Consider the following 26,156-nt stretch of genomic DNA (forward strand, 5'->3'; position numbering starts at 1 on the left):
TTAGCGCGGTGTCAAATACCAAAGAATTCAAAATCCAGGTATTTTGTTTTCCAAAAAACGACATCAACATAACCAAATCAGCAGGTGTTAACAACATCAAGATAACCAAATCAGCAGGTCTTATATAGCATAAACAATAGTAAACCCAAAGGGCCTAAAATTTCAAGATGCAGGTACTTGTTTTTTCCCATAAATCCCCTAAAAATATAAGCTGCTGGTTGAACCCAATAGTAAATGAAGACCCCAAAATATTCCAGATTTTTTGGTTGTAACTAAAGTGCAGATAATGGAAAACCCAAAGAGGTAGAAACAATATGAATCTGTAGGCGGTTGAACAATAGGAGATGAACGACAAACAATTGCAGATGAACTAATAACAATAGGAGACCCAAATGTTACCTGGTACGCGGTGGGTTTGATAGATCGTCTCTTGCAATTGTGGAGGTCGGATGAAGCAATGAGTGGATGAGAGTTTTGTAGGATAAATCATGGTAATTGCAATTGACTATGGTGGTTTTATTAGAGGATAGGCAACGGATTTGAAGGGCCTTTAATTAGGTGTTAATGCAATTGAAGATAGGGTTTAATTGTACAATTGGGGGTTACAGAAAGATGATGGAGATGGAGTGCAATTGAAGAAAGGGGTTAATGGTAGGATTGGAGGTTACAGGGAGATTGATTGATGGACGCCAGCAATTAAATGGATTAAAGTTTTACGACGTCTCACCGTAGTATAATAGCGGCATCTTATATTTTCCAAATTACCATTTTGTCCACCTTAAATCTTTTATATGTAAATATAGATATAAATAATAATAATAATAATAATAATAATAATAATAATAATAAGGGATTACTTTGTCACCTGTTTAGTTAAGAGATAATACTAATATTATCTTTTAGTCCATTAGTTTCTTTACTTCACATAATTAATCCTTCAAAATTTCAACAAACATTAAATAATCCATCAACATGAATTATATTATATATAAAAAATAAAAAGATTATTTGTGACGTCGTCCAGGAAAAAACGGTCGGCCCTCCCAGGTCGGTCCGACCTTTGACCTGGTAAGGCGTCCGGGTCGACGTCCGGGCCGGGTCTGAAAACATTGCTCATAACCACTATAAACAAATATGAAAAATTATATAGTATGAACAGTTTTTCCAAATTTACTTACAAATAGTAATATTTTTTTCTTCTTCTTCACTCACTATCACTTACTTACAGCCACACTCTAAATTATAAAGGTCACCATAACATAATATGAAAGAGCTGAGTTGCTGGGAATGCTCTAACATGTCATTATAAGATTTAAAACGTCACCTATGAATAAATACAAAACTTATTCATTACATTTACCAAGACGGTAGTTCTTTTAAGTTCTCGAGTATCTTTCATGTCTTCCAAATCCTGTAATTAAAAAGAAAGGACACGCGCCTAAGCTAACATTATGTCTGCGATAACAACTATATTTATAACAGTACCATCTCAACACGTATAAAAATTTTCAGACGAAACCACGTAAATTTACACTATTGAAAAAAAAAATTAAAACAATACCCCTGATACCAATAAAGCTTTGCCCATGTTGATGACGTACCCCATTTGAAGGTTAGAGTAGAATTAGGTCTATTGGTTGTGTGAGTGTAGTAGTAGTAGTAGTAGTAGATATGAAGCATCTAGTACAAGAATTGAATAAAAGGTAGCACGATCAATAATAACTAAAACTTTAGTTGAAGTAATTATTATTATTATTATTTTTATTATTATTGTTGTTGTTGTTGTTGTTGTTGGTATTGGTATTGGGCATTGGATAGAGATCCGAACCCGAATATAGAAAGCGGGGCAGTCCGTACGATATAAATAGATTTCCCTCGCAGGCTTCTTCCTCCATTTTTATTTGCTTTGTTTGTCTGTCCGTACACACAGTCGGCTTCGAGGACCAAGATCCGTCGTCACTCAGGTACAAACAAACCAAGCCAAACCCTAATTTTACAGATTCAGATTCCCTGTTTATTAATTAGTCTCTTGTTCTCTACCAAATCACAGATTCACGTATTATTATTATTATTATTATTAGATTCATTAAATAAATGTTGTTGTTTCCTATTTGGTTAGGGTTTCTATAATGGCGTCTCCGGCACCGGCACCGCAGCAACCTGTCTCAGCTCAAGTTGTATGTATTCTTGTATCACCTTTTTATATAAATCAAATTTTCTATTTACGAATTGACGATATTAAATCGGTTCATTAGTTTTCTTTGATTTCTGATTTTTCAGCTTCTTACAAACACACTTAACTATGTTGGTTTAAGCTACTTCTTATAGCATTGCCAAACAGGGGCGGACCCACATAGGTCCGATCGGGGTCCCGGGACACCGATGTTTTTTAAAAATTACTTAGAGACGGTATATTAAATTTTGTAAGGACCCCATAAAAATTAATACTTGGAACCCATACTATTAAGATTGAACTGGTACAGTGGAAAGTCCCTTGTTTTACTTGTGAGAGGTTGTAGGTTCAAGCCCCACCATACTCCTTTTTTGTTGTTTTTTTAATATCCTAGTCTTAGTTATTCAATTAGGGTATTTGTGCTTTTTGTTAGTTTCTCTCATATAGTCATTATCACCATGCAACATATATAATGTTAACATGGATTTTGCATATTCTTTTATTATTTACCTTGTGTATGTATATTATAATTAATCATTTATTTGTGTTAGAGTTATTTTTTCATGTTTTGGTCAATTATGTAAGACCATATATATAGATTATGTTCATGTTTTTCGGGTATGAATTAAAAGTGTATGTTTCATCTAGTTTGTAATTTAGATTCTTTGTACTTACTCGTTTCCAATGACACCATAGTTCCGTGTTTTATTGTGTTCCTCGCCTCGACCCGACCCGAATAACGACCGACCCGAAAAATTTTGTAAACCGGAAAAATTGGGACCCCATTGACAAAAAATCCTGGGTCCGCCACTGTTGCCAAATGCCAATATACATCTAGGGGTGTGCGTGGGTCAGTTTCGGTTTTGCTATTTGGGCTTGAAATTTTTGGGACCAAAAACAGTTTTATGGCCCAAAATAATGAATCTGGGCTTGAATCTTTTTGTTAGTTAATAGTTAATTGATTTTATACATCTGAGGTAAAATATTTTCTATTAAATTTTTATAAGTTCAACATAAAAAATGAGAATTTATTTGGTTCGGTTCAGTTTTTTCGGTTTTTATTATGTAAAGCCAAAACCAAACTGAAAGTTTGGTTTTTAATAAAAACATAAAACCAAACCGTCGGTTTTTGTTTCAGTTTCACATCCCTGCTGATACATCTACAGTTTGTGGCGGTTGCTCACTTTGATGAGGTGGACACCTTTCTAGCGTGTCAACATTAGCCTTTTGTGTTAAACCAATTAATTTAGTATTCTTATATTGTTTATAGTTGAATAATAATATGCTATGTTTTGGTGATGCATAGGTTGGCAATGCTTTTGTTCAGCAATATTATCATATTCTACACCAATCTCCTGGTTTAGTTCACCGCTTTTATCAGGATATCAGCAAACTTGGACGTCCTGAGCAGGATAGTTCTATGAGCATAACTACCACCATGGATGTATGACCCTTTTATTATTATTTTTTTTCATTCATATAGCTAATCATTATGTAAGATAATTAAACGTTGATGCTACATTTTGGCACATTATATCTGTTATTAGTTGGTTTGGTTTAAGTAAATCTGTAACCTTTTGGATGTGCAGGCTATTAATTCTAAAATAGTGTCTCTTAACTATGATGAGTTCAGAGCTGAGATTAAATCTGTGGATGCACAAGAATCATTGAATGGCGGAGTGAATGTTTTAGTCACCGGGTACCTAACTGGAAAGGACAATGTTGTTAGAAAATTCACTCAATCTTTCTTTCTTGCACCACAAGACAAAGGCTACTTTGTGTTAAATGATATGTTTCGTTACATGGAGGATGCTAATCATAATGAAGGAAACAATGCTCCTGTTGAGGATGTTGAGGATCCCATTGTATCTGAGAAAGGTAACTGAAAAACCAAACCTATTTAACCTTTTTTGGAATTTTTAAATCCCTTCATCAATCATTCTGTTTTCATATTGTTGATGCAATAAAAAAAAACAAGAGGCAAAAAAAACTATTATGTTTAATATGAGAATGAGTGTTTTTGTGAACAAAAGCATACATTTTATCTATTGAACATGATATATTTATTCGTGTCAAAATCATCAACCCTAACCCGCACACATTTGAATTTGTGTAACCTGAACATGACGAATTTTCATCTTTTAGGCAGAAACGAATCTAATAAGTTATTTATTACCTTACACTTGTAATTATAATTCACTATAATTGAGGAAAATTTCCAATTTCCCGGTTAAATTCATTTAATGTATTACAATCACAAAGAGAACCTGTTTCTATAAACTTGGCAAACGTTAACATGTTTAGTGGGAGAGTATGATAACATTTCTAAAATTAAAATGAAGCCGGAAGTTAAATGTGTTCTTAGAATAGACATAAAGTATTATTCGGTTAAAATGATACGAAAGGTGTAGAAATGCTGATGTAATCCTAAGAATAAATATAAGTATTTTAATATGTGTTCTGTGATTGTAGTACATTAAGTGTCGTTAACTGGGAAAATGAAGAATTTCTACGATTATAGTGGATTGTAATTTAGAGTGCAAGGTAATAAATAACTTATTAGTTGTTTATGCCAAAACGATGAAGAGTTGAGCAGTTCAATTTTCAAATTTCCAACTCTTTACATGTATCTAATTTAAAATCAAAATTTAAGCACACATAATTATAAGAACAAAAATCAAATATATAAACTTAAATGGGTTAGCACTCAACCTGAACGCCACCCGTTTTATTAAATGCCTCAAATTAGCCAACCCAAAACGTGCGGATGATGTTCGGGTCTTGTCATCAATTGCCATCCCTATGACATGTATAGTTTTGAAGTTTTATTTATACCAGTAGGGAAATATGAAGTTGTTTTGGACTGCGTATAAACAAACATTGTATGTTTCTTTTTCCTTCAAGTTTAGCTTGATGTTGATTATCATATAGCCGTTAGATTATACCATATTTTTCTTGAGCACGTATAAAGTACAGTAGAGAAACACAAATTTCTTCTTAAGTAAGCGAGCTGCGAAACTGTTACTGGACTAGATATAAGCAGACAATTTTTCACAGCTCTAGTTTGATTTTTATCGTTTGATAGCAATTATATTTCATCCTTATAGTGAAGCCATATTTGAGATACTTAAAGTAAGCTGAAACATTTTATCTGCAGTTATTGAAAGTGTTGATGTGGTGGAGAATAACATTCCTGATCAAGCGGCAGAGGAATCTCAAGTGGAAGAAGTGCTAAAAAAATCTCCGGAGAATGTAACTGTGGAAGTTGAAGCGGTGACTGCTGTGGAGAAGGAAGAGGTGGTGCCTGAAGTAGTTGTTGAAGTACCATCACCACCACCGGTCGTTGAACCCAACACCAAAACCGAGGAAACCCCAAAGAAGTCATATGCTTCCATTGTACGTTGTTATTATGATATAGCATCTTAATGTTATTTGTATAAGTAATTTGTTAAATGTTGCAATATTATCATTGAAGGTAATGGATTTGAAGCAGAACGGTGTGCCATTTTCATCTCCCACACCCGCTCCAAGGAAACCTCAACCAAGGAACCAAGAACCGCAAGCGACCAATGTCCCACCAACTGTTATAATTCCTGAGCCAGTGTCTTCTAATGTTGATGCTGTTGAGAACGGTATTCATGAGGAAGAAGGTATCTGTTTATCTTTGTATCCTCAATGCTAGTTTTAGGTATTTTTTTAAGACATGTATTTTTTTCTTTAGAAAGTTAATTTGATTCATATTTTTTAGTAGGCTTGTAAACATATTGAATGTCTAATGAACAATTCATGAACTGTTTGGCAGGAAGTTCATTTATGCTCTTTTATTTAATAAACCAACGAACATGAACAAAAAGTTTTGTTCATTTACTTCAACGGATGAACTTGAAACATGTTTCGTATGCTCCTTTATGTTCATGAACGTCCGTTTACATTCATTTATTAAAATACGTTTATGTTCTTTCTTTTACGTTCATTTATGTTTGTTAATTTACACTTGTTTAAGTTCGTTAGTATATTGATTTAAAGTTTTGAGGCCTATTACAACCTAGTCTTGTTTTATAAACTTTATAGGGCCAATTATTTTTAACTGGTTTTAGCTCTGTTGTGCTCGTTTGTTTATGTTAGTGAACTGTTCATTTATACCGTTTACGAATGAACATAAACGAGCACAAACATGTTCATTTTATTAACAAACTAACACGAACAAGAAAACCTCATTCATTTAATTGTTTGTGTCCGATCGTTTGTCTGTTAAAGTTAAACGAACGATCGAACGTGAACATTCTCTGTTCATGTTCGTGCGGTTCATTTACAAGCCTATTTTTGAGGTAAATTGTTAATTGCTTGTTTTTTTGTAGCTGATGGTTATTCAATTTACATCAAGGGTCTTCCAATGAATGCTATACCTGCATTGTTGGAGGAAGAGTTCAAGAAATTTGGGCCTATTAAGTCTAATGGCATTCAAGTTCGAAGCAACAGGGTGCATTTCGACTTTTTTGAAGCACCTTTTTTACACTTTTTATTTATTTTTTTAAAACTTTAGTGAAACTCTTATGACAGGTTCAAGGGTTTTGTTTTGGGTTTGTTGAATTTGAGGCACCGGACGCAGTTCAAAAGGCGATTGCGGTATGTACCCATTTTTGTTAGAAGATTGCACAATTGGTCTCTGTGGTTTGATTATATTGCAACTTTGGCACTTTGATTTTAAAAGTTGCAAACTTAGTCCAAAGTTTGTGAGCTGCACGTTTTGTCCTCTTTAAACTCCAGAACTGGGATTAACGGTGGGGACTAAATATGCAACCCTCTCACACGTGTTTGTGGACTAAGTTTGCAATTTTTAACATTGGGAACTAAACTTGCAATATCGTCAAACCACAGGTACCATTTGTCTATTTTTCCCTTTTTTTATATGTTGTAGAGAATATCTCTATTGAATATTTTGATGTAAATATGTGACGTGTACCTTATGATGTTTTAGGCTTCACCGGTTTCAATCAATGGACGCCTTGCTGCTGTTGAGGAGAAACGCTCAACAAACTCCAAAGGTAAGTTTCTGTATGAAATTGGATCTTAAAAGTTAAAAACACTAAAGAACAGATGCATTACATTTATGAAACAGGAGCGCGTGGAAGATTTTCAATAGGAAGGGGTGGGGGATTCAGAAATGAAGGAATGAGGGGGCGTGGAAACTTCAGTGGTGGACGAGGGTATAATCGGGAATTTAGCGGTGGCCGTGGCAATGGTCGTGGTGGGGATGGATATCAGAGGAACCGGGGGATGGGTGTTGGTAAGAATATGGCACCACGAGTTCCGGCCAGCGCTTAATTTGAAGGACTTGAATTTGTTTTGATTGGATTGGGATTGGGGTTTAGTTAGGAAAATTTTGCTTATGTTGTGTTGTGTAGTGTAGTATAGCTCTGCTATTTTGGGATTTTAGTAGAGAGTAGAGATGAATGATGTTGGAAAACCACGAATTTCAAATTATTGAGCTACTTGTTTTGTTTTTCTTTTTCATGTCTCATCCTATTTAGTTGCAAACTCAAATTTTTTTGTTGCATTCATAACACCAATTCCTGAGGTTAACTGGTATTGAATTTATTAACAAATTTAATTGCATTTGCCAACTTTTTTTTTGTTTCATACAGTTGACTTTATTTTTATATTAATTTTAATTTTAAATCTGTTAAAAGAGTCATATTCAGTTAGATTACCTTGTAACATCCTAAATGGTCAATCACTTCCCCCAAGGCTCATTTGTTGAGTCGCCATCCCCATCGTCTGTTCAGGTGGTTTGTCTGAAAATGCAAACTCGAGCGGATCATAAGGGTGTGGTCCTTTTTTTTAATCAGAGAATTTATTTTAATTTTTTTTGTTGTATGTGAAACTTAAAATCATTATCTTTCAATCTTTCCAACACAATATGTTACTATAATCTTTCCAACACAAGATGTTTAAAGGACAAACCCAATGGCTGTTGTGTTACTATAATATATTAATAGTTAATTTGCTAAAAATTTTAGACAGAATTATAAAACCTTGTCGTTTATGTTTGTATCAGATTTTAATGATTGTCATTTATTTTTAAAATTAACCTAATTTATATTTTACGTTTCCAAATGCTACATTATTTGTTCTTTGACCCTAACCAAGTTAATTTTTCCTGTCGTGTGCCTTGCACATGAGTACAAATTGGCTTTTTTGCCCATTTATTTAAAAAATGTATTTTAATTATTAAACAAATTTCTTAATTGGTCTTTGTTCATTAAACATACTTCTTATTTCCAAAAAAAAAAATAATTAATTAATTATTAAAACATGCACACACACCAACTCTCTATCTCTCCATTGTCAAACAAACATTGAATTGAACAGATCTCTTCCATGACAGCTTAAGGGGTGTTTGGTCTAGCTTTTTTATTTTTTATTTTTTTTATAAAATAAGCTTAACTTGTGTTTGGTTTAGCTTTTTAAGCATATGTTTATTAACTTATATAGGCTAATTTGAAGAAGCTTATCTGAAAATGGTTTTTTAGCTTATTTGAAGAAGTTTATTTGTGTAACGGTGTAAATTCCTCATTTGCCTTAAATGGTGGTGGATTAATAATTATTGAAGCAACTTGTTACTGTAACAAATTAAAAAATGGTGGATATAACAACTTATTAAGACGCATAATTGATAAGAGGCAAATGGTGGATAATTAATAAAAGGCAACTTATTACTGTAACAATTTAACAACTTATTGACGTATAATTTATAAGAGGTAAATGGTGGAAAAACGGTTGTTAGTTGTGCTCCTAGTCAAATAGATATTTAACTGTCATCATTTATCATTGAGAAATGCCATTGAACAAACTTTTGGAGTATGGAAGGCTAGATGGGAGATATTACAACATGTGCACGTCAATTACACCTACGAGTCATAAGTGAAGATCATGCTAGCATCTACGGCAATTCATAATTATATTAAGAAGAAAAGATACATGTGATGAAGGAGAGAACAAGGCGTAAAAAGAATCTTACACTTCAAATAATGGTATTAATAGTCGAGGATCTAGTGACATTAATGAAATAGATGAAGACACAAGTACACAACGTAAAATAAATGATTTATACATGAGTGCAGTTAGAGATATGATTGCAGGAGATCTAACAAAACCAAGATGAATGCTTATTGAATATTAATGTACTTTTGTAGAAGTTTTACGTCATCATCGATATAAATTTATCCAAAAATGATGACATAACTCATAAAAACAAAGTAGATACATATAAAATATAAGTTATGTGATAATATATAACCATGCCCCTTTTGATCATTTTACTAACATAAGCTAAATAAAAAAAACCTAACACAAACACTTAAAAAGAGCTTATCAACTTGTAGAATATAAGCTAATCTAAACACTTAAAAAGAGCTTATCGAATAATAGAAAATAAACTATAAGTTACTTTAAAATATAAGCATAAGTCAAAAAATAAAAGGTAGGCCAACCCCCCCCCCCCCCACCCCGAAAAAAAAAATCCCCAAATCAATTTCTGCGGTGTGATGTTCATCACAACTGATTTTAGGTCACATTTGTTCTTGAGGGTTTGGTTCTACGAGTTTGTTTCTTGATTTGAGTTGGATATGAAGGGATTTGCATATGTTTGATTTTGGGGGATGTTGAACCTGGTGGTGATGATGGTTGGAGGTGGTGGTAGTGCAGGTTGGAGGGAGGAAAAAGTTTTTCTTAATTATGTTAGTTTTAATTCTTAAAATGTTTATTTAAAATAGGTAGATGCAAAGACTAATTTTCCCTTCTGTACAAGACACATGACATGATTTAATGTGAAAAAATAACTGGGTTAGTAGCAAAGGACAAACGGTGTATGTAGCATTTGGATAACATAAAGTACAAATTCTGTCAATTTTAAAGACAAAGGACAATCGTTGAAATCTGATACAAACATAAAGGACAATCTTTGTAATTCCGTCAAAATTTTAAAGGGTTTTATTATGTATTTGCTTAAACCAATTACATGTTTTTCATTCTTAAAATATATACGTTACACATTTATCCATTCATTAAATCAATTAAATATTTCCTTTTACTAAAACATGTAGATTATATGTATCCATTTCATTAAAATTAACTTATTAAATGATTATTTTTCCTATATTTACTAAAGTATTTTTGCATATTTCTTTTTTCTAAAACATGTATATTACATATTTAGCCGTCGGTTACACATCTGGTTATGCATCTGACGCCAGTTACGTGTCTGGCATGAGTTATGCGAGTGACGTTGTCCAACGCACCTGACATTTGTATCACATTACAAAACTGAAAACGTGTCTAACGCCAATTGCACACCGGACATCGTTAATGCGTCAGTTGTACACCATTGATTGCTTGCCCGATGTCGACCAAACATCCAACATTTGTAATGTGTAGGATGTTGGCTAACGTGTCAGGTATCAGCAGTGTTGTAAAAGTCGGATTCCAAGGCCGACTAGTCGGTGACTAGTTAGTCCTCGGACCCCTACCTTGAAGACTTTTTCGAAGTCGGCCTGGATAAGTTGGAGGCGGTGAAAGTCGGTCAAAGTTGGACTAGTCGGGCTAGGCGGTCAAAACTCAGGCTAGTCGGGCTACGAATTTTTAAAAGTCGGTAAAAAGTCAGACAAAAAGTCGGGCTAGGCGGTTAAAATTCGGGCTAGGCCGTCAAAAGTCGGGCTAGGCGGGCTAGGGTTCTCTAAAAGTAAGTTAAAAGTCATTCAAAAGTTGCCGAGTCAGCTAGGGTACCCTTTTGATGTGAATTATGCTTATTTTAACACATATATAATGTCCAAAAAATAATTTTCATTATAATTAACATGTCCGAGTACTCTCCGAGTACTTTCCGAGTGCTCCGACTACTCCCAACTCCCTAGTCGGCCGCCTAGGGTCCGCCTAGCGACTTTTGCAACATTGGGTATCGGTAAGGCTCCCGGCACTTGTAACGCGTTCAATGCTGGTTAACATGTCAAGCATCGGTAATACATCTGACACTAATTACATGTTTGACGTTGGTTACACGTCAGGCGATGATAGCGTGTTTGAAGCCAATTAACGCATCTGATGCTGGTTAGGCCTCCAACACTGGTAATATGTCTGGTGTCGGTTAACATGTAAGGCGTCGGTAATACGCCTGATGCCGGTTAGCCGTACGACATTGATTACGTGTCTGACAATGGTAACGTGTTTGACGCATAACGTGTCTGAAGCCGGTTAAGCGTTCAACACTGATTACGTGTCTGACATTGGTAACGTGTCCGACGTAGATAACGTGTCTGAAGCCGGTTAACGTGTTTGACACTGGTTTTGATGTGCCTAAGATCATGGTTTTGATCGCTTAGAACGAACTCGACTTTGATCGATGATGGGTTTTGCGTTCGACCTTCCCTGCCTTAAATTCTTGATTGTCGATTCCCTTTTTGATATCAACTTCTCCAAAAGTCGATCCCTCCTTATTGATGATAGCCCTTGATCGATGTCTTTTGCCTCCTTATTGATCATTACTTTGATCGATATAGACCAAGAGCTTAACCTGGCTTTGAGACCCATTCAGGAACAAATTGACATAATTTACCAAAATGAAACACATTAAACGATATACTAGATTTCTCCTAATATAATTATCTTAAACAAATATTACTCAAAAGGCTTGATGAAACATAACTCGTGTCTCTCTTGTGACGCTATCATATGAAACCTTAACTCGGTTAGTTACAATGTCTGACCATAACCCGGCTACCTTAACTTGCTAGCCAAGAGTGACATTATCAAATTCTATCTAATATGCAATTAGGAAACTTAACTAACTTTGACCAAGTTGTCAACTTCTACCCTCCCATATTCACCGACTTAAGAATACCATGTAAAATTACCAACATGAAGATAATAAATGAATGTTAATGGCCATATATAAACGGGCAAAAACAAACAATCACAAATAAAACATTTTTCCATTTTCATTCGTTTAATTAAATATAAAAATATACTTTTATGTTAACTCATTTTTTAAATTTAAATAATTTACCATAAAAGACTGCTCGTTAAAGGGTTCAGGACCACTACTGAATGTTTGTTCATAATTTCATATATAGCGGATATTGCAATTTTCTATTTAAACCCTACACAATTGACCTCGTCACATGAAAACAACAAGAAAAGAAACATGTACATCAGTACATGTGCAATAAAATAACATAGAGGGTTTCAAGGTAAATAAGACAAAATATAAAGGGCAGTTGTGACCAAATAGACACAAAATTCAAAAGAAATGAGCACTACCGTCAGGGGTAAGTTGGTAAGTTATGAAAGAAAAAGAAGACCCACAAACACAAGGCCCTCTTTAAGTTAGAATTTAATCACTTTTTATATATTATTACCTCTATTAAAGGCTGAAATAACTTAGCAGTGGGTGTTGGCGAGAATATATTTGTTACCAGGTATATCGATAATTAATATAAACCAGATAAGCTTTAACTTAAACAACGATGAAATTAAATAAACCATACGATTAACAAAACATGTCTAGTGTCTAGAGCTAAAAATGAGCTTTAATTATAAAACCTAGATAATAACTAACAAAATAATAAGCATATAAAAAAGATAAAAGAAAAAATATATTGTAACATTTCGGGATTTTTCCGTGCTCATATTTGTATTCGTTTATCGGGTTACGAACCTTATTCGGATCTTTTTCATTAGTAAAGTTATGCAATTATTATTGAAATAATTATTTTTATCTTAGTTTATAATTCCTTAACTTTCATTTGTGCCAAATAGCCCTTAGAAACTCTTAAAATCGCTTAAAATGACTTAAAATGCGTTTTTAAAACTACAAGGACTAAAACTGTCAAAAGTTGAAAGTCTGATGAAGCTACACCTTCGCGCGGCGCGAAGATGTCGCCAAATCAGCCAAATTTGTTCGTGATCTTCGTTTAATGCTAAATCTTTCCTAAATCAACCCTAAATCACGAAAATTAAGCCACAAGTTATTGTATTTAGTGTGTAATGATGTGTAGGTTCATATTCAGTAATTTGGTTAATATATCAATGATTTAAAGACCCGATTTCATCTTTAATTGTTTGATTCGGTTACCAAAATTGACCCGTTTCTTGTCCAACAAGTTGATTTAACCTCTATATAAACACATCATAATTCCAAACCCTAAAGTTTACTGCAACTAAGCATTCCCAGCCGTCACCTACTCTCAACCAACGTTTTCTTGCTCTTTTTTGCTCGTTTACTTGAAGACTAAGAGCTGTAGTTTGACTTTGACATTCGTTAAACCTTTGACCTCGATTTCTCGCTAATACAAACACCATCTGGGTAAGTTGTTGACTGATCAAACGTTTATTAATACTCACTTGTCGATGACCCTCAATCAATTTATGAGATTGAGGAGTATTGACGGGTCAATTAGAGTCAACCCCGTTTAAGGGCAAAATAGTCAATAACTTTGACTATCCGTTTTCTCATGTATCTGATCGGATTCAACATTCGGTCCAGAAGACTTTTATTCTCGTAATGTAATTTTAAGGCTACTAACCAAAACCCGACTTCCGACTTGCTGTTCAGATTCTGGTCAGTACCAGCTCGCTTAAATCTTAAAACAAACATAACTTGAATTCTAAACGTCCGTTTGGATTGATTCCAGTGGCAACGAGTTTGTTTTTATTTATGTTATCATATCCTAAAGTCTCAGATTCTGAATTATTTATAACGTTTGACATGTAGTGGACGACTCGCTTATTCGTTAGCTCGCTTATTCATATTGATATTCGTTTGTCATTAATTTAAGGTGAGTTTATCATTCCCCTATTTTACAAACTTTTCTAAACGTTTTTGAGACATATGCGTACCTATCCGTATTTCATACTATATATATATATCAAACAAATGTATACATGTAATTGTGAGTGACTTAATCAAATATACATGTTACATGCTTACTTGTGTTAATATTTATTCATTCGTATATTGTGTTAATTATTCACTCATTCGTATATTCGGAGGGGTCCATCGTATTCCCGTGTATTGGGTGCTCATGCTATTGACCAACGCCCGCTTCGCTTGGCAACGGTCTACATACTTGTTTATGGTTTGATTACATTTACCGCTTTTATCACGCTATGCTTATTTATGTTGACATGCAAAACTGGTGATATTCTCACTCAACTTTATGTTGACAAACTCTGTTTTCTATGCATATACAGGTTGCTTGAAGTTGAAGTATGGACATTTAGAAAGACTTTAGGGTTTTAACGAAGACAAGCATGGATTTAAACTTATGATATTTATTTACTTGAATTGTTTTGTTGTATTTGGATTTTGTTTATATTCTTTGAAATAAAATAATTAATTAGATACTGTCATTTATATTCATGATGGTATCTTTAAGCTGTGAGCAATCGGATAACGCCCCGGCATTTCCGCCTTAGGTTGGGTTGTGACATATATGTTAAAAACAAGAAAAAAAACTTTAATATACCAATAACTTTATTAAAATTTTAGGGGTAGAAATGTAAACCGTTTAAAGAAAAAGAATTATTAAAGTGCAGGTGTAAAGGCGTAAATCGTTTAAAAATATATTAAATTTCAGGTGTAAAAATGTAAATAGTTTAAAAAAATAGTAAAGTTTAAGGATCGTATGATAACTCCATTAATAAAATTTATGGCTAGAAACATAATTTTGAAATAAAAAAAATAAAAGTGTCAAATACCCAAGACGCGACATGGCCCTATCATGATTTAGAACTATTCACAATTTAAATTCTTAGTTATATACACACTACCGAAACTTAACATACCCCCCCAACAAAAAAATAATAATAAAAAATAAAAAGACTCTCTCGCGTTTTCGTCCAACCTTCGTCATTGATTGTATGGTATGCATTACTTATATATAAAACGTAACTAGTTGTAAGTATAGAAAAATATCATATATGCATATTATGATACATAACACGGTTATATGACAAGAATTCTAAGTCTCTTTATACATTATATGGCCTTTTGTGATTTTTCAATAAAATAGTTTTAAATTAACAATCTATAGAAAGCATACATTAAAAAGGGGATTAACCTATAAAATAGTAACCAAATTTTGAAAAATTTTCAATCAGGTCATTTATAAAATATTTTGTTTCAACTAGGCCATTAAAGTTTCATTTTTCTTCTAATCTTAGATATTTTACATGTATAGCAGATTATCTAGTTTTTTTTTTTTGTTTTTTTTTATTTAGTTTTGAATAGTTTGGCATTGCATAATATATATTTTTTAAATTTGAATAAATTAGTAAAAATTAAGAAAAATATTTTTTAATATGCGAAAAATTGCAAAAAAGAAAACAAATTCTAAAAATTGCGAAAAAAGACAATATAATTAATATGTTCCTATATTTTTTTATATTGAAGCAATTAATAATTGTAGTGTTAAATATTTTAATATCACCTAACTATCTTTTTAGAATTTTTCTCAAAGAATGATGGTTTCTTATAAAAAAACATAACTTAAATTTTTCTACTACTTTTTTATTGTTGCTATTTTCACAATCTAAAAATTAATTTTATTGTTGCTATATTCACAATCTAAAAATTAATTTTCTTAATTTTAACTAATTTTTTCAATTAAAAAAAATATTATGTAATATCAAACTATTTAAAAAATATTATTCAGGTAAAATATCTATGATTGAAATAAAAATGAAACTTTAGTATTATGATTGGAACAAAATATTTTATAAGTGACTTAATTGAAATAATTTTAAAACTTAGTTATTATTTTAAAAATTAATACAATTCTCTAAGTTGATAGAATGATAAAATCGTTAGAATGTGAAATGAAGTATCAATGTGTAATTCACATCTAATACAACATTTAGTCGTTAACAAGGAATCCCTCAATCATGTCCTCTCACTACAAAACACACTCTTAGAAAACATTGCAATCAAAACATGACCCTCAAACATAAAAACAAAAGGTGGTAGATGCATGAGCAACTACACCCCTCTTTCTTTCTCTCTCTAAATTAACTCCTTTCTCTCTCTCTTTCTCTCTCAACAATAAAACATATAATCTCTATCACCTCATCTTTCTCTCTCCAACCTCACCACCTTGCCTTTGTAATCCTCCTATTCCTATTCCTATTCCTATTCCTATTCCTATTCACTACCATCCAGATCAAAACCAAAACCCCATTTCCGTTTCACCACCTTTTCAGGTATAATAATTAATTTACACCAACTGCCTCTCTAAATTCTTCATCAACACTAATTGATCTTTGTGGGGTTTTCTTGATTGCAAGTATAAAAGGTGGTGGTAGGTTGGTGGGTGGGTTGACTTGGTTTTTGTGAACCCAAATGGGGGTTTCTTTCTTACTTTAACAACTTGATTCAGATACTCTTTGTTTTTCCTAGGATGTTTGTTCAATTTAGGTTAATACTTGTTTGGGCTTGATTTAGCAATTTTTAGAAAATTAATAGTTTTCCCCATTTGGGTGTTCACAATTACAGGATTTTGTCACCTTTTGTTCCATGTTTTTGTGGTAAGATTGTTAACCAAGTGGCGTTGACTTGATATTAGTCTTGTTTTTTGTAATATTTTTTTTAAGTGTTGGATTTTAAATGCTTTACATTATTTTTTAACCACCTGTTTAGGCCTTTTGGCACTGCATCACTAGTTACTTAATGTGTTAGGTTAGTGAAAGGTACTAAATTGAATTAAGATAGTACTTATTCATGTGACATGATTTAGTGTCTATTAATGTTAGCATACAAGATTGATTAATTATTAATGTGAAATATTGTTGTGACTTTATATTGGATGGTTTAGGTTTGTGGTAGGAAAGTATGGTGAGCATTCGTCGACAACGATTGATCAAGCTTTATGGTATTTATTTTGTTCTCTTGTTATTTGTTGATCTGCATATTTGTTTTTCAACATTTTATATATCTGTGTATTATTAGGGGGAAGTCCTCCTTTAGATTTTATACCATCAATTGAGAATGGGCAGTCTCAAAGTGGGATCCAAAACTCCCGACACGTCACCGTGCTTCTAACAACTTCACTTGCCGTTCACCGATCTGCAGAGGTAATAATGTTTTATATTCTTGTTAAGTTTTGGCCTATGTGAATAGGTGGCACATGTGTATGTTCAAACTTTATTAAATTGTCATTAAAAAGTGATTATGCGCTTTTATATACAACTGCAACTGTAATTTTTAGTGATCATCCACTTTAATTTTTGATTTTACAATAAACCTTTTAACACGTCTATAAACTTCAAAATTAGGAAGAACATTTTCTCATGCATTATTCTTGTTTATAGCAGGACAAAACAAAATCCGATGAACCCGAATCGTCAAATGTCAATGAATCAAGCTCATCTAATAAGCAGCCAATTCAGCATCCAGGTCTGCCCACTCAAATTTTATTCTACATGCCATAAACTGACTATAATCATCTCAATATAATTACAGGCTTCTCATATAAGTGACATTTTTAATGCTTTGACCATTTTCTTCTGAAATTAATATAGTGTTCAAAAGGCGTAAACGACACAGAAGAAAACATTTTGAGAATCAAGAACCGTGCATAATGAGAGGGGTTTACTACAAAAACATGAAATGGCAAGCTGCCATTAAAGTGGACAAAAAACAAATCCATTTAGGCACTGTCGGCTCCCAAGAAGAAGCTGCCAGTTTGTATGACAGGTAAGTTAATTATTTAAACCACAGTTGTAGGTGTGACAATTTCACAATATACACTTATATTCGAGTCAGTTTGTATTATCTTTTTTTTTTATTATTATTTTTAATCTTCGACGGATTAAATGAGTTAAGAGTTGAATGATTTTAACTAAAAAAGGAAACAGGCCGAATGGATCAAACAGTCAAAATCGTATTTGAATGCATAGAAAACCGTATTATAAAATGTTCCGTTATTTTAAAATAATATAGTTTTTGTTATCTTAAAAATGTGCTTGCGGTATAGGGCGGCTTTCATGTGTGGTAGAGAACCCAACTTTGAGCTAACAGAGGAGCAGAAGGAGGAACTCAGTAAACTGAGTTGGGATGATTTCTTAACCATGACTCGGTCAGCAATCAACAGCAAAAGTATCCTCTCACTCTACATTAGTATCTTTTTCCAGCGGTTGACTAATTGACCATCATTCTTGAAAGAATTTTTAGAAAGTCAAGCACGATGAGTCAAAAAGTCAACCGTTGACTCTTTATTTACGAATGAATACGTTTTAAAAATGAAAATGTATTTTGTTAGAACATCAAAGAAGGATTAGTTCCCGGATGAAGTTTGAGCATCCGTCACAGGACAATAGTGACATAAAAGCCGAGCTGGATGTGGATCAAGGAGGAAATAGCTTATCAGGATCTGAGACATCAGACTCTTGATTATTAAAAGTTCTATTATAAGTTTATAAGCTTTAGCAAGTTTTAGGTTACAGTGCACACATGCCCCGATCAATATTACTCGTTGGGGGACTATTTGTGTACAAGAATGTGGGTTCTTGCATCAATTTTTATAAAGATTATTATTGTCATTGGCCTAGCCTTGTGTTTGGATATGTGTTATGTATCTTGCATTATGATATTGATAGTAATCAGTTAATTTGTAATGTTTGGTAAAAGATTTTGCTTAAGGAGATGTAATGGGCTCATAGCTTCATACTAGCCACCAAGTTACTATTTTGGGCTTAAGCCCATTATGTGCATAACCCAATGTGATTTATTGTTTTAGTGACTTGGCATGCATTTCTTGTCCTTAGGTTAATAACCTCGATCTTGATTCAATAAAGTTTCTAATTACTTGTGGCTAAGGTAGCTTAACTAATTAAAACTCTAGGATTTGAGTTGCATTAGCTCTTATAGTGATTAGCTTAGAAAATTAAAGTTTGTCCCTTGAATCCTTGATATTATATAAAGAATGGAATGGCTTGGGTGGCAATATAACCCCCACTTTTGAATTGTAATTGCTACTCTCTCCCCCCTCCACTTGTCGACCATCGCACAAGAATAAATCAAGAGCTTTTGTTCTTGGCTTTGGGGGACCGAGTAACAAATGGAGCCGAAGGTGTTCCGCGATGGTGATTTGCGAGCAATTGGCTAGCACCTCTTTGACCACATTGTATGATATGAACCATCAATCAGGTTTCATTCACTTACATCAACACGTTGAGGTATGATGGAAATGAACCAATATTTCACCTCTCGGGGTCATAACCAATACTCATATCTCTTAAGACGGTAGAGATCGACGAATTGGTCATGGTAATCTCGTCATTTTGTCACGTTTCCAATGCAAATACCCTAAACTTCATCCATTATTATGAACTTTTGTTCGTTCTTTCAAATTTAATTATCTGATATTCATAAAACTACATACAAAACTCGTTTAAAATAAGGGACAATTTGCCAATCATCAAAACGTAAGTAAATCATTGGCTAGGAGACAATTCACTAATGGTGCTTTAGTAACAGTTAAAACAACACATTTTCTTAACAGACAAGCGTCTTCCGTCCAGCTCCATATCACTTATAGGTCATACTGACATTCTTGTTTGATAAATTCTCAAGTTTATATTTTCAAAACCATATATCATATCTTAGTCTTATGTTTGAATTCAACTTCGGCTCGTCTCTACCTTGTCCTCCGGAGGACACATGTCCCACACAAACTGCTGTTTACCTAGCGGGCCTAACAAGTTCTCTCTGTTACCGAAACAAGAATTTGGCTGTATAAGTTGATATCAGGGCAGGAAAGCTTAACCTAGTGGTAACTGTCTAACTGATGATTAAAAGCATGAAACAAATGATTCCATGAAGTTAGGCAGTTTAGGAATACGAAAGATTCAATGGAAGTTGGCGTTGATTTCGAAATGACTTAAAACAATGGGTGTGATCAGATCAACAATCTTTTTGGGAAATGGTCAAACAATGGGTGTGAATGGCTTATAAATCATCAGCATATTGCCACAGTTTTAACATAATAAACAAAGAACTTTAATATAATCAAAGTCGAAACAGTCTACGATAGGAACGTTAGTTTAAAAATTTATATAGTAAAGTACAGCAAACTCATTATCATTACACTTCTAATGCTATCAATGTCATTGTGAATAAAAATTAACCCGCTAAATAGACTTGTACCAGTTCAAAACACAAAATCACGCCTTTGATTCCAATGCCAGAAGAATCTTCTTTCTTGGACCCTACATAAATAAGATCCATTGAGTAGTTAGAAAAAAAAATAGTCGGCATATACATTCAATAGTAGAATACCTAGCATCATATGTATTTAATTTAATATATAAAATACATGGTTTATAATAAAAACTAAAAAATATATATCTATACTAATCTAAACAGACAAGATCGAAACTAACTTACCATTGGAATTCCTATAGCTTTAAGGTCTTCCTCAGTCATGTGTAGAAGTGCAGTCATATCAACCTGCAAAACAGAAGATGTATAAAAACTCATTGCAAGTTCTATTAACTAATAGTATAAAAGAAAGTAGAATTCATACTTCCTCTGCTTGAAATGTAATTGAATACTTTTCAAGACCTAGTGACTGTAAGAAAGTGTCCACTGTTTCAGCCTGCACGAGAGACATAATGTGAACAAAAGAATCATTATTATAGTAAAGGTAAAAATTGAAAAAAGATCTAGCTGATAACATATGTAGATCGTCTAGATTGGAGACTTAATTCAGTTGCAAGAAGCTAGGCCCTTGAAGAGAACAGTATTAGGACTAAAAGTAGAATTACCAAATTTGACACATTTACTTATGAAAAAGTCAATTCGGTTTATCCTTTTTAATTCTAACTGTTCATGCCACTAAAATTAAAAAAAAATAGCTGAAAGAGTAAACGAGTAAGATAGGTTGAAATGCACCCATGGTTTATTTTTATTGCATGAAGCCTTCTAAACCGTTTTATATTGAAAAAAGGTATTGGTATTAAAATAACAAAAACCCAGCCATATTTAACTCATATACCACCATAAAACATTGAAATACATAAGGAGAATGTTTTGCTTATTCAGTATAACCAGAAAGGGGAAACCTTTAGACATATAAATATAAAAAGTAGAGGCGGCACATACGACTCATTTTTATTTAATGAAACGACATAGGTAATATTTAATCTCTATCAAGTCAAACGAGTATAAAAAAAATAGTTTATAAGAAACTGGTCAAATATTAGTTAAAAGTCGCGATATACTTGTTAAGCATAAAACCTCCTAGTTCTTTTATTCAATATATTAGATTACTATTGAGGTAAAATAACTTCTGCAATCATATTTAACACATCATCAAATGAAAAGTAGCAAATAACATACCTTTTTTTTCTTAGAAACAGTGCTAGCAACTTTTTTAGTCTCTTTTACAGGGGCTTCAGCTACAATGCTTTTCCTAACAGGTTTACTGCCTTCTGGCACTGCTTTTGGCTTTGCTGGAGCCGATACTGCTGACTGTGCATAAGTTAAACCCGATAGCTTTTCACGCAGATCTCTTACCCCTGCATTATTCTTTTTCTGAAGCTTCAAACGAAGGTCATTGGCACCTACTTTGCGATCTACAAGCCAATAATAACATCATTGTAACAACTAGTAGATGTTTAACAACTGACAAGTATTCAAAATCATACTTGATGCTTGTGGATCAGATTGTTCAAAAAGATCATGCTCCCATTTATCATCAGCTGGCCTCTGCCTGAACAAGATACACACTGGTTTTCATCAGAAAAATAACATGGTATGTACATGAGTCACTGGAACCCTAATACGGCTTTGCACAAATTTTCAACTAATATCAAACTAAAAGCCTCAAAAGCACATGGTAAGTCGTTTATTAATCAATAATACGTTACATGGACAGCATTATTTTTCTAAATTACTGAGTTTCATTGTTATGTTGATACAATTAATTAGAAAAGAGTAAGAAAAACTCCCTACAGGCTACAGCATACTTGATATTACTAATGAAGTTAAAAAGCCACAAGGCTTTTAAAATTTGTAGCACCAACTTTCAAATAATCTACTTTATAGAACTCCCACTAGAAACATACATCAACCATCACAGACCATTCACATCAAGTCATTAACTGATCTTTTTTTTTGCGTGTGGTTTGCTGCCCCTAACAATGTCCAAAACTAACTTTCTGGTTATTTCATATTTAACCCTCAACAAAGTGTTCAGAACATCCTTCTGAAATTCTATGCAGTCGATATCACCGACATATCAGTGATATATGGTTATCGGTCCCTTGTCAAAATTGGAACCGATAATATCGATGATATTGAAAGATATTAAAGCGATATATCATCGATATTCCTGATATCATTGTTTTAAGTCTTAATTATCAATTTTTAGTATTAATCTTTATCAGTGCTACGATTGTTAGTATTTTGCAAGTTGCAAAAGGTTAATTTTTAATGGTAAGAGAGTATACTGAATTATTAGTGTTAAATTGTTACATATATGAATTTTACATGATATTAAAATTATCGATGTCTCAGTCCTTGACTTTTCTGCATTAACTGCTTAGCTAAAATTATCTTACAATAAAACAATTCGCAATACTTGAAAATCTAAATCTACTCACTTGACTAGCAACACAACATATCAGCATGCTTAATAAAAGCAAACACAAATTACAAATCTCCATACTAACCAAAATGCAAGTTTTTCCTTGGTACTTGTGTCAAAAGCAGTGTAAGCCACGCTTAAAACATACTCAACTATAAACAACAAATCAGAACGAACAGTCAAAATTTCAAATTAAGAATCAAATTAAAAAGGTAATGAAGCAAACAAGCAGAATTTATGTACACTGTATCCATAGAAAGCGATAATTAAACAGAGAGAAGCGAACCTCTTGCCGGTAACCAGTCTACGGCGGGCGGAATGAGTATCTAGGGTTCCGCCGTTAAGACGGTCTTTAATAGAGGTCTTCGGTGCAGCCTCCACCCGATCAGCATACATTCTCGATACGACTCAACCTCTATAATAATAATAATAAGTTGCGATAAAACCCTAACCCTAAAGCCTCTCTCTGTAAATAAATTGAATACAAATCCAGAGAGATCGAAATTTGGGGGAGGAAGAGGGACAAGAATCGAATTAAGGGTTTGGTTATAAGATGAAGTAAGTATAGTTTTTTGTAGGTTATAATAATATTCTACGTAGATTTTGAACATTTTTGAAAATGGTGGGTTTAAGAATAATTTAGATGGAAATCATCTGTGAAAATAAGGAAAAGGGTATAAAAGAAATAACATATTTGTTTATTTTCTCTCTTCATATGCAAGATACATGCAAAATTCCTCCATCATTTTAAAACGTTCATAACTTTTTCTACGACGTTTTTATTGAAAAACAAATTCACCATGATAACGAGTGTCTTTTTATCTTTTATATAAGTACTATGTTGTTATAAAAAAATTAAAAAATAAATTAGTAGGTTTTTTACGTATTGTGTTTTACCAAAATTGTGTTTTACAAAATTGTGTTATGCAATTATATTTATCATTGTATTTTTTTCCATTGTGTTTTTTACCATTGTGCCATATAATTGTGTTTTTTATTGTGTTTTTATCATTGTGTTTTTTTTTCATTGTGTTTTTCATAGTGTTTTCCATTGTGTTTTTTTCAGCGGCCGTTTTCTGATGACTTTTTTAGGCGACTTTTCGGTGAATTTTTCGGCAATTTTTCCGGCGAAATTTCTCGATGATTGTTTTCCGACAACTTTTCCGGTGAAATTTTCCAGCGAAATTTCCATAGACTTTTCCGGCAAGGTGGCGGCGGTGGGTGACGGTTGTGGTGGCGGTGGGCGGTGGAGTGGTGGTGGTTGTAGGAGATGAGTGAAGATGTAAGTGGGTTTTTGAAAATTAATTTAAGTGAGTTTTGAGATTAAAATAAGTGGGTTTTGATATTAAAGTGTTAAGACTAAAATACCCTCCTTCCTAGCCTTCTTAGGAAAATCAAACTTCTTATTTGAACCTAACCCTACAAAACTTATTCTAATCTTTTATTTATTATATGTTTCAATTCACTTTTTTAAAATTTATACATATATTTTAATATTTTTAAAATATGTTAATGTTAAATGAAATAATAAAAAATAAATTTTTTTTTTTGATTTATTCTAAACATGACTCGAATCTCTTTAGTTATAGTTTGGAATAATCTTTACGTTTGATTGGATATGGTATTTCCTAACGATTAAATTATCATTTTCACACTTGCGTCGGTCGCATCCTTTCTTTGCTACTGCTTCTTCCCCTCCAATTATTGTTAATTTCCTCGACATTGCTTTTAGAGTTGTTTAACCAAATACTTTGTATTGAACTTATCATTTTCACACTTGCGTCGGTCGCATTATTTCTTTGCTACTGGTTTATTCCAATTGTTTTTAAATTCCTCAGCATTGCTTTTTGAATTGTCTATGTACTTTCCACTGAATTTAAATATAAAAATGGGTAAATTTGATGATGAAAGATAAATGTAAAACTTGGTAATAATGATTGAAATTTAAGGTACTGAGGTTGATAGGAAAGTAGATTGGTGTTTTGGATGTATAATTGAATTTAAAAGAATGTTTGTAGTGATGACTCTCCTTACCAGACTCTCAAAATTTGGTATTGACTTTTCATTATAGAAATGAGTCAATTTGTCTAGCCACAACTCATTTTCGTCTAGCTACTTGACTCGACTTAAATGATCTCAGTAAGAGCTCAAATTTTGGCTAACTTAGAGATAAGTCGAGCTACCTAGACTCATATTCATCGGCGGAACCAGGGGAGGGTCAAGGAGGTTACTTGACCCTCCGGCTGGCTAAACTGTATGTTAACCGAAGCATGCAATTGAGAATCATTTGTTCAGTTTGACCCTCTGTATTATCCTTCTTTCAGTATCTGAAGTGAAAAAGGGAAGCGAAAATACAATCTACATCTGATGTATAACTTTTCCGGCAGTCGGGAATACGCTTTGCTCCTGAAGTTTGAAGAGGAAGGGTAGATGAAAACAAAGGTAAAGAGTAACTTTATTGATAGTCGGGATATGAAATAAAATATTTTATAACCTGTAATCAGGATACCCCAAATATTTTGTATTTATTAAAATATTTTATACTTCCATTCAAAAGATCATGCTAAATAGTTATTATATTTCTATGTTAACTATCACTTTTCTTTTAGAAATATCTTGTAATCATAATATTTTGTTTACTTTATATTAGCCAAAATATATATAATTTTTTTTTTAATATTATTGGATTTTATTAAGTTAAATGTATAATATTTAACCTATCCATCATTGGGTTTACTTTAGAATATGTTCTTTAATTAAATATTTTCAATATTTATTTATTATTATTTTCATGTACCAGGTGCGGAAATAAGCTAAAATACCAATGAAATAAGTATTAAAACTTAAAAGCACCGATAAGTTGAATTATTAAAATAAATATTCGTGATCCGTCTTGGCATAAACCAATTAATTGTTAGTCGATTAATACTATAGAGAAAAGATGAGAGAATAACTAATGAAAGGCACCGTTTACTCGAGCCATGATATACGCTAATGCATGCAAAACGTTTTTATTTTGACCCTCTAGCTGAAAATTTCTGGTTCCGCTACTGCTCATATCATATTTGATATTCTATTGGCTCGAGGCCAAGTTGCCTCTCTATCCCTATGGGGTAGAGGTAAGGCTGCCTACATCTTACCCTCCTCAGACCCTACCATAGCTTTGCTATTGGTGGGATATACTGAGTACGATGATGATGATGATGATTATTATTATTTTGTTTTTTATTATCCATCAATAAAAATGGTAAAGAAAAAGATGCACACGCTTAAAAAGACAACATTCTTAAAATTTTCAAAATTTAAAATATAACAGTTAAACAATTTGGGTAATCTGGCCGAAA

At 32.9% G+C, this 26,156-nt stretch overlaps 3 protein-coding genes across 5 annotated transcripts; 2 read left to right on the forward strand and 1 right to left on the reverse strand.

The window, feature by feature from the left end:
• The first annotated feature begins 2,128 nt into the window (after nucleotides 1-2,128).
• Nucleotides 2,129-7,531, forward strand: LOC143600229 (nuclear transport factor 2-like). The gene is made up of 9 exons (XM_077077980.1): nucleotides 2,129-2,177; nucleotides 3,480-3,617; nucleotides 3,763-4,051; nucleotides 5,331-5,569; nucleotides 5,649-5,823; nucleotides 6,532-6,653; nucleotides 6,734-6,799; nucleotides 7,152-7,218; nucleotides 7,293-7,531. The coding sequence occupies exons 1-9, from the start codon at nucleotides 2,130-2,132 to the stop codon at nucleotides 7,496-7,498; spliced, it is 1,350 nt and encodes a 449-aa protein (XP_076934095.1). The 5' UTR covers nucleotide 2,129; the 3' UTR covers nucleotides 7,499-7,531.
• A 9,520-nt stretch (nucleotides 7,532-17,051) lies between these two features.
• LOC143600239 (ethylene-responsive transcription factor-like protein At4g13040) lies at nucleotides 17,052-18,718 on the forward strand. 2 transcript variants are annotated; one of them, XM_077077985.1, is made up of 6 exons: nucleotides 17,052-17,094; nucleotides 17,172-17,296; nucleotides 17,534-17,618; nucleotides 17,744-17,918; nucleotides 18,199-18,320; nucleotides 18,484-18,718. In XM_077077985.1, exons 1-6 carry the CDS (start codon nucleotides 17,055-17,057, stop codon nucleotides 18,612-18,614), a joined length of 678 nt encoding a protein of 225 aa, XP_076934100.1. In that variant the 5' UTR covers nucleotides 17,052-17,054; the 3' UTR covers nucleotides 18,615-18,718. The 2 variants fall into 2 exon arrangements, with proteins under 2 accessions (XP_076934100.1, XP_076934105.1); XM_077077990.1 differs by having other exon boundaries at nucleotides 17,537-17,618.
• Nucleotides 18,719-20,312: 1,594 nt separating this feature from the next.
• Nucleotides 20,313-23,305, reverse strand: LOC143600253 (uncharacterized). 2 transcript variants are annotated; one of them, XM_077078003.1, is made up of 7 exons: nucleotides 23,099-23,305; nucleotides 21,872-21,936; nucleotides 21,713-21,799; nucleotides 21,564-21,682; nucleotides 20,749-20,820; nucleotides 20,610-20,672; nucleotides 20,313-20,431 (listed from the first exon to the last, which is right to left on the reverse strand). In XM_077078003.1, exons 1-7 carry the CDS (start codon nucleotides 23,206-23,208, stop codon nucleotides 20,387-20,389), a joined length of 561 nt encoding a protein of 186 aa, XP_076934118.1. In that variant the 5' UTR covers nucleotides 23,209-23,305; the 3' UTR covers nucleotides 20,313-20,386. The 2 variants fall into 2 exon arrangements, with proteins under 2 accessions (XP_076934118.1, XP_076934114.1); XM_077077999.1 differs by having other exon boundaries at nucleotides 20,322-20,431; nucleotides 21,564-21,799.
• Nucleotides 23,306-26,156: the final 2,851 nt, after the last annotated feature.

The sequence above is a fragment of the Bidens hawaiensis genome, unplaced genomic scaffold, assembly GCF_021521415.1.
Source record: "Bidens hawaiensis isolate Kalapana, Puna unplaced genomic scaffold, B.hawaiensis_p1.1 tig00001960_1, whole genome shotgun sequence".
NCBI classification, from domain to species: Eukaryota; Viridiplantae; Streptophyta; class Magnoliopsida; order Asterales; family Asteraceae; genus Bidens; species Bidens hawaiensis.